The 8,915-nt window shown below is 33.9% G+C and overlaps 1 protein-coding gene across 3 annotated transcripts; it reads left to right on the top strand.

Annotated features, from left to right (window-relative positions):
* Nucleotides 1–2,030: 2,030 nt before the first annotated feature.
* Nucleotides 2,031–8,146, top strand: LOC126655736 (putative protease Do-like 14). Of its 3 annotated transcripts, none has more exons than XM_050350016.2 (12): nucleotides 2,031–2,221; nucleotides 2,326–2,411; nucleotides 2,966–3,037; nucleotides 3,158–3,285; nucleotides 3,371–3,657; nucleotides 3,827–3,893; nucleotides 4,111–4,241; nucleotides 5,118–5,238; nucleotides 6,702–6,794; nucleotides 7,416–7,540; nucleotides 7,698–7,758; nucleotides 7,897–8,146. In XM_050350016.2, exons 2-11 carry the CDS (start codon nucleotides 2,333–2,335, stop codon nucleotides 7,714–7,716), a joined length of 1,122 nt encoding a protein of 373 aa, XP_050205973.1. In that variant the 5' UTR covers nucleotides 2,031–2,221; nucleotides 2,326–2,332; the 3' UTR covers nucleotides 7,717–7,758; nucleotides 7,897–8,146. The 3 variants fall into 3 exon arrangements, with proteins under 3 accessions (XP_050205973.1, XP_050205974.1, XP_050205975.1); XM_050350017.2 differs by having other exon boundaries at nucleotides 2,031–2,244; XM_050350018.2 differs by lacking the exons at nucleotides 2,031–2,221; nucleotides 2,326–2,411 and adding an exon at nucleotides 2,453–2,492.
* Nucleotides 8,147–8,915: the final 769 nt, after the last annotated feature.

The following is an 8,915-nucleotide window of genomic DNA, read 5'->3' as shown; positions in this document are numbered from 1 at the left end:
TCTCACGACTACTCTTTTGTTGTCCATTATTACTATTATTAATATGTCCAACCTGTAAGCTTTATCTCATCTCCCTCTATTAATTCATTACTTATTTCCCTTATACCCTCACTTATAAAGACAATGCCTAAACTACCCACTAGAGGTGGCCATGGGCTGGGTCAGCCCGTGAGTCGGCCCGGTCAAACCCGGCCCGGAACTGGTCAAACCCGGAACCAGACTAAAACCGGCCCGCCGGTTCCATATTTATTGAACCGTGAACCGGCAGTTTCGGGTCGGAACCAGCGATTCAAGAGTCAAACCCGTTGATAAAAAATACATATTATATATTTAAAATATATATTATATCTTTATCATATAATATATTTACTTTTATAATAAAATATATGTTATATTTGTTTTAGTTAATTTTTTATTAATATTTTAATTTTTTTTAAAAAAATCTTTATTTTCTTGTAATACTATCTGTGTGAGTTATTTTATTGTTAAATTACATTTTTTAGTAATTAAATTTTAATTTTATTTTTAATTATTTTCTAAACCGTCCTAAACCGGAACTAGAACCGTCCGGTTCCGAACCGTCATGGAACCGTCTCTTAGGCGGTTCCGAGCCGGTTCCACTTTTTCTTGAACCGTGACCCGGCGGTTTCGAACCAGAACTGCCGAGTTATGAACCGTGGCCACTTCTACCCTCAACAAAAATTTCATGGTACTCAATGTACACCTCTATTACTTTATGCTCTAGTAATAATTCAACCAAGTCTAAAATGGACCACTCAATCAACAACCTCAACCCATGTGCTAAGGTTTTCCTGGATATCTAAAATGAATCTTGCTAATTTGTCTATTTCCTAGCAAGTCTTGTGTGATATTGTTAAAACTCGATAAAGTAAATTTTTTCTACATCAACATCCACACCGCTCACTATTAAATATAAAAAATACACTTCAATAAATTATTAAAAATAAGCAAAACAGAGTGATCAACTAATAATTATACAATTCTTTAATGAGTTTAAAAGAATCATTAAAGAATAAAACGATAAACTTAGGTCAAAAAAACATTAGAAAAATTGCACATATCTCGTTATTGTATACAAAACATTCAACAAACTTGCTTGAGATACGTATCTTAAGCACAATCACGTTCTTATAGTCCCTTTTCCAGTCTTGATTTCAGCGTTCTCCCTTGCACAAATTGGCTATAATTTTTCCCAAGTTTTAATCTAATTTTTTTAACTTTTGTAACTCAGTCCCGTTTTGATAGATGAAGGGCATAATTTGTCATTTTGCTCGTCATGTGATCGTCACATATGCCCTTTTTATTTTATTAAATAACATAAATCCATGTCATTAATACCACCATATATCTTTCAGCCATGTCATGCTCCATATCACCATTTTTGTCAGAAATCAGCTTGAACAACTAACTTGTAAATTTTGAACAAGTTCACTTACCAGTTCGGTATAAAATTTTATTCAGAAACCACATTGTCATTTATTTTAAAGTTGAGACGGTAAAAGTATATTAATCCCTAGAGGGAGTGAGCACGAGGTGATAAGATTTCCTATTTCAAAATTAATTTTTTTAGAGCAAATTACTCAAAGGTACCTCACATTTGTCATAATTCACAGTTTGATACCCCTTGTTTGAAAATCAAACGATTTGTTACCTCAGTTTTGATTTTGTAAACTATAAGGTCCTTCTGTTAAATATAGGTACTCAATCATTAATGGAATGAAATGTGAGGTACCAAATCGTTTGCAAATGAGGTACCCAATCGTTTAAATAATTGAAACTTAGGTACCAAATCGTTTATATAATTGAAACTGAGGTACCAAATAATTTGAAAGTAAATTTTAAATTATTAACAGAACTAACAGAAGGATCTTATAGTTTACAAAATCAAAACTAAGGTATTAAATCGTTTGATTTTTAAACAAATGGTACTGAATTTTAAATTATGACAAATGTGAAGTAACTTAGAGTAATTTGCTCTTTTTGTTTTATAAAGGAAACAATAATCAATTTTAAAGTGTCGAAAACCCTAAATAAAAACCTCAGTGGCGCTATATCTTCTACCTTCTATCTCTAATAAAAAGTCAAAATACAAACAAAATATACTAATGCCCGCTTTGCCGTTCCCTGCAGCTGCTAGTACTGTGCCAAACCGCCCGCTTCCGCCTCCTTTGTTTTATTCTTCCGTCGCAGCTGCTGCTTGGTGTTGTGTTCTTTCTCTCGGCTGTAATTTTGTGTTTTAAATTTTACAACTTAACAAATTAAAAACTTTTAAATCACTCTAACTTGATGTTATGTATCTTGTAGGTAAATTATGTTTTTGGGACGAAAGAGGAAGGCTACAGATTGTCCCCAATGGGAGAGGGATTTAGAGATAGATGTCATGTTTTACCGTGAGTTTTCTTTTGAGTTTTGTACTAGGATGCACGGAAACCTTATGTAGGATGAGTTTCCCTGATTCGGAAACCTTTCAGGTCGGTAAACCCGTTTTCTATATAAAAAAAGGAATCTGTAATAGCTAAAAAAACTAAAAAAGGTTATCTATAACTTAAAGGACCCAATCAATTATCCGACTTTATAGTTATTATGTAATTTATTGATATGTTATATTTGTTATAGATTCAAATTATAGAAAATTTATTGATATGTATGTTTGTTATATATTTAAATAATTTGTTATTCTAGTTTCTTTATATGAAAATATATTTTTATAAATGAAACTTAATGTGTGTATATATATTACATAACTTTATAACTTTTAGTATTTATAATTACCCCCTATATTTTTACTAATTACACCTTTTTCCCCACATTCCTGTTTCTATATTTTGAGAAAATCCGTTATGTTGTTTCCGTTTCCGTGCAACTTAGTTTTGTATTACTAATAATTGTTTAAATATACTTTCTAGATTTTATTTTCATGTTGTTTTATTGATAAAATGCTCAGCCTTGGATATTGATACAAAGATGGCTGCTTTGAAAGCTTCTGCATCTGTTGTCAGTATTACATCTTATTTAGGTAGTTATTCAATCTTGTCTAATTTCTTATATTTGTTCTTTGCTTACTTTGCTTCACTGAATATTTACTAAATATTCAAATTGCTTTTCCTTTTTTTATTTATTCCACCTAATTTCTCAGGTGAGAATGAGTTATCTCATAGCTCTGGAATTATCATTGAATATAATGATAATTGTGGTATTATACTGACCTCTGCCAATCTCGTTGAGTGTCACAACCGTCAAGATTCTATAGCAAATGAGATTATGGTCAGTAACTTATTTGCACAGTTTAACTTATTTCAAGCTGATGTTTGTTTTGTTAAATTGAGAGTTTTGAACAATTGTTTTGTAGGTTGTTGTGCACCTATCGGAGCATACATCAATTGGTGCTGAAATAATAGCATGCGATTTTCATTACAACTTAGCTGCTCTAAAAATACTGTGTGATACTCCATTAAAAGTTGCATCTTTGGCGTTGTTGGATCATTCTTCAACAATTGATCCAAGCTGTCTTCGCACTCCAATTCAGCTTCGTCCACATTTGAAGTCATGTAATTTTATTCCTGGAAAAGCAGTGACCGCTCTTGCCCGCTCTTCTACTAAGTCTTTTAAGCTCATGGCTGCACCTGGTGAAATCAGGTCAGCTATATTGTTCATTTTTCTTTTACTAAATTGAGATTTTGATCATTTATACTTTCTGGAAGCATCAGTTTGTTATTAGTTTCTATAATGTATACGAGCGAATAATTATACCAACTAATAATTTCTCACTTCTTTTCTTTTTAATCTAACTGCTGCTGTTTTTAAGTCTCAATGTCTGCCGATATGACTATGACTGTAAAGAGCTTTTAAGGGCAACCAGCAAAATTTCCAAAGTAATTTTCTCTCTACCCTTTTGCCTATTCTTCATTTTTGGTGTTGTTGAGTTAGTCACTTTTTCTTTATGGATTCTTTCGCTTGCAGATTTCATTTTAGTAAAAAACATCAGTTTTTTTATTGATGTATGCTCTTATATGATGTGACATGGATGTTTCATTAGAACTACTGGATAGAAAATAAATGAATGATAGCATTTTTTTCTTTTGGGTGTAGTGTGGCATTGGTGGCCCGGTTATCAACATGAATGGCGAAGTCATTGGAATTTGTTTTTATCACCGGTTGTACACTCCATTCTTGCCGGTTAAAATAGCTTCCATATGGTGGGACCATATCAAAAAATATGGGTAACTAATTACCTTACTATGAGTTGTATTATATTCATAGGGTTTCGACTTGAGAGAACTAATTCTTAATGAAAATGCACTTGAAATTAACAAAATTTATGGGAAGTTAATCATGTCTTGAAATCGTGATATGTCTGTTCATTGTCTTGCAAATGTCCAGTGGGGTCCTTCCCCTTTTTGATCTTAAATACACCTAACCAAGTGCATACAACTGTAATTCATTTTTACCGCCTTTTTGTGTAAAATATTTGCTTTGTTATGTTTAAATTGTTATTGAAACGAGTCAGTTTATTATTGCAAGTTCGGGAGACTTGGGAGTATTTTTGCTGATACCAATGAGTCATTGCAAATGAAGTTCTCAATCTTTTGTTAGATTGTCAAAAGCTAGTCTTGGAATAAGGTATAAATTGAACTATTAAGTAGTACTTAATGTGAAATGATTTAATCATGGGTTTTGAATAGATGGAACAAGTGCAAGCCAAGCAATGGGCATTTTGTGTATGACAAGCAAACATAACATGGTTTGTTAGTTTGAGTTGGTCCTGTAATTTAGGCCCTTTATGCCTTGGATTGTTGTTCATATTCACATATCTAGTAGTCCGATTCAAGCCCTTTCCTTTTTAGTAACTTTCTTACAAAAATTACACACCAAATCATTTCTATTATTTGGTTAGAGAGGTGCTGGCACTGGCAGCGCGCCTTGCTCCTTAGGCTGGCCTTTAATAATATCTAAAATACTAATCTATTTTACTTTTAATTTGTAATTAGGTAGATTGTAAATGAAGACTAAGTACTCTGTTGCTAATTCAGCTAAGAAATGATGAATGGTAAGTATTGCAGAGTTTTCAGGTTATAATGATTCATCTTATGTTATAGGGAACCACGTCGACCTTGGCTTGGCATGGGAGTGACTAATCTTTATGCAGCTAACCTAAGTTTTTTGGAAAATTTCATTAAAAAGTTCCCCAACATTTTCAAAGGTGTTATTGTTAAGGAGGTATGCTCTCTATCTACTTTCCTTTTTCCATTAAGCATAGTAGTTTTTCCGGTGGTATTAGTTGGCCTTTATTTATCTCAAATCTCTAAAATTTGGAAGATAGATTTATTGCATGAGAAACGGTATCTTATTGGAACCTCATGTTTTTAGAATTTTACATGAAAAAAGCTTCTTTAAAGGTAGAACACGGGAGAAGACATGTTAATGGAAGTATCATATAACTTAATAATTCACTGGCAACAAAACTGCTGACACTTTTCCATGCCTTTTTGATGTTAATGCAGTGAATCAGAATCAGGATCAACCTTATTCTGCTATATATCATGACTTGTATCCCTATCTAGTTGCTTCTAGCTCTGTTTCCTCTAAATGTGAAAGATAGCTCATCACTAATTTGGATACTTAAAATAAGCTACAATAACTTGAAAACGTACCGTACTCAACTATTCTGAGATTGTTTTCAAACCTGCAAAGTGCTAAACTACATCATACCTTGCGCATCATAGTTTAATTCAAATAGCTTATTAGGTTGTTTCACCTTATTGAGAGCTTCCCTATAATTGACCATTATTAGGAAGTTAATGTCTCATGCACTTATCTAAGAAAGCTGCAGTTTTACAGTTTTGTGTTCTTGGAGAAAATGAGTATGTGTAACTTCAAGTGTTTAATTCACGAGCTTCATAATTTGAAGCTCATTGATGTCATAGTTGTTAAAAGCGCGCCTGAGGCGCGCTAAAGCGCTAGAATAGCGCATAGCGCAGGTGGTGCGCCTCAGAAACACCTGAGGCGACCACCTTCATCAAGGCGCGCCTCAGGCGCGCTAAAGCGCTCAGGCGAGCCTCTGAGGCGCGCTTAGCGCATCTGAGAAACCCTAATAATTTTGGGCTTGGGTTTTGGACCTTTAAAAACAAAACATTAACAAAAGAGTTAGTTGGGTATTGGGCTTTTAAAAATATTAAAAGAATGCATAGAAAATTTAAACGACTGCTCCTCTTCTCCAATTCTCTGTTTTCTACCTTTCAAACTTCCACAAAGGATCAACTCTTCTCTTCTCTGATCATCCAAGCAAGCCTTTAATATAAAACATACTAATAGATGATTTTAGGTTGCAACTAGCGGTAGGCTAGTAGCTTTATTGGACTTATGATTTTATCAAAAGCATATATTTAATTTTGGGGACAATTATTGTGTGTTATTGGTATTTTAATATTTTTTTACATATATGCGCCGAGCTTCACTCGGGCGTGCGCTTTTTTTGCGCCTTGCGCTTAAAGCGATATGGGACCCTTTGCGCTTCAAGTGCGCTTTGCGCTTTAACAACTATGATTGATGTACACGAGCACCTTGCCCTATTTGCATAGGCATGTTGACCATGATATCAGGTCAATTGGCATTTACCTTTGCTGTCCTTTGCAACTGAAATGTTTGTAGTAATTGGATTAGTGATCTGAACTGTCAAATAGGTATTACAAGGCTCTTCTGCTGATTCTGTTGGAATAAGACAAGATGATGTTATCGTTCAATTTGATGGGAAAACCGTTCAAAGTTTCTTGGAGGTATAGTATCGTTCTTGCTGCTGCAATTAGTAATGTTGCTATTTTATTATTCCGTAGAAAGAAAAAAAGGCTAAAGGTTCTCTATCTCTATTCCATTTCGCTGAAGGTTTTGAACAGTCGTACATGTGATTCTTTGAAGAAAATTATTGTTGAATTTATAATCTTGGCACAAGTGTTGCACTGATTCACAGTTTGGATGTTCTTTTATGCACATGTCATCATCTTTTTCTCGATCCTATTTTTCTGACAGCTGATTTACTTATTCTCTTACTATTATGTTCCTCTTTCTTGTCCTTGGAACATTTGCTTTTATATCTCGACATCTAGCAAGCATGTGCTTGTTTCTTAAGCACTGATTTTTATGTTCCCTGTTAGACATTTTCTGTTGAAGCTAGAAAATGATTTTCTTGACACATTTTCTCAACTACTGTGCATTTCTTTTGTTTCACTGATATAGCTAGTTGAGTATTTAGTTATCCTTCCATTTTGAATATATACCACTATCAGCATAAAGTAAATAAAATATTCATCCTTTCCTTTTTGACCTTGAATTTTAGTATTTAGGATATGCAACAAAGAATAACTGCTGGTTTGATATCTGGTTATAAAAATTGGTATCAGTTATTTGAAAGTATGTGGAGCAAGGTTGGGGAGCATGTGGAGCTGGTGGTCATTAGAACAGGTAATGATGATCCTTTGCTTCTTAAAATGAAGGTGGATGAGGCCACAGCAGATAGATTGTATAGGTATGCATCTCTTTAAGCCGGTGTACATCAGAACCATCTTTTTTCTATTAAGCCAGTGATAGGTTATGTATATCAGAACCATGTTTGTTTAGCTCTTGGAGTTCCCACCGTTTTATTTATTTCTCATCAATGATTTATGTTTTAATCCTTCCATTAGTTGGCCGCTTTGGCGATGAATGATGGACTACCTGCTAATTTTGGGGGTCGGCCTGCCAAATGTAAGCATGCATCCCTGTGTTCCATTGCATGTGTGTTACTGTTGTTAAACTAATACTGTCACCCGACAGTAAATTGTGTTTTTTTTAATAGTTATTAGTTTGTTTTGGTACTATAACCTCTCTCGCTTTGTTCTGTAGGATGTCATACCCCAGCAATTTAATTGAGTTTGGGAATTATTTTTGTTAAATAGTTCAGTATAGGGTTGCAATTCGATATCCCTGGAAAGCAATTTAACTTAAACTTTTGAGAATCTCTTTGTAAACATACTTTTAACAACCAGCTGGCTGTGCGAGTACTACTGAAACTAGCTCTGGTCCGTGTGTGCATGATTTTTATTTATCATCACTTTTACATTTTTTAAAATATTAATCGATGAACCTTTATTCATATTTTTTTTTTATTTAGATTGTTTCTTGTATATGAATCTTTTATTTTTAATAAGTAACTATACTGGTTAACTCCTATTTTTTGGGGGCCTAATTACTTTAAAAACCCCCACCTTGTAATATTTTTTCGTTTATACCATGACCTAGGAAAAAGTTCATTTGTACCCTTTTTTTGATTTTTCATTTTCATCTCTACCCCAAAAAGGGTACAATTGACTATATAAAATTTTTAAGGATAAAAATGTTAATAACAACTAAATAGAAGGGTTCCACCATATTTTTCTTTATCTTAAAAAATACAAATAAGTCCTCCAACTTTAAAAATGTTCAAATAAATCTTCTAATTTATTATTTTTAAATATTTTAATAACAAATTAAATTATTTAAAAAAATATTTTCGGCGTACCATCGTACTTCCCCGATATATCGAACCCGCTAATTTTTTTTTAATTTTTTTTTTATCGTTTTGATGCCGGAGGAGCCCTCCTTCCTCCCATAGAGGAAGGAGGATCTGTTCCTTCCCCCATGGGAGGAAGGAGCACGCTGCTCCTCTCCCCCATGGAGGAATGAGCAGATCTGCTCCTTCCTCCATGGGAGGAGGAGCTGAGCTGCTCCTCCTTCCATGGAGGAGCAGCTCGTGCTCCTCCATGGGAGGAGGAGCTGAGCTGCTCCTCCTTCCATGGAGGAGCAGCTCGTGCTCCTCCTTCGAGGAGGAGCCCGAAATTCTTTAAAAAAAAAAGAAATTTATGTAAATTAAATATTTATTATCA

Source organism: Mercurialis annua, linkage group LG7 (assembly GCF_937616625.2).
Source record: "Mercurialis annua linkage group LG7, ddMerAnnu1.2, whole genome shotgun sequence".
Lineage (NCBI taxonomy): Eukaryota > Viridiplantae > Streptophyta > Magnoliopsida > Malpighiales > Euphorbiaceae > Mercurialis > Mercurialis annua.
The sequence above is the reverse complement of the archived record's forward strand: the minus strand, read 5'-3'. Positions and strand labels throughout refer to the sequence as shown.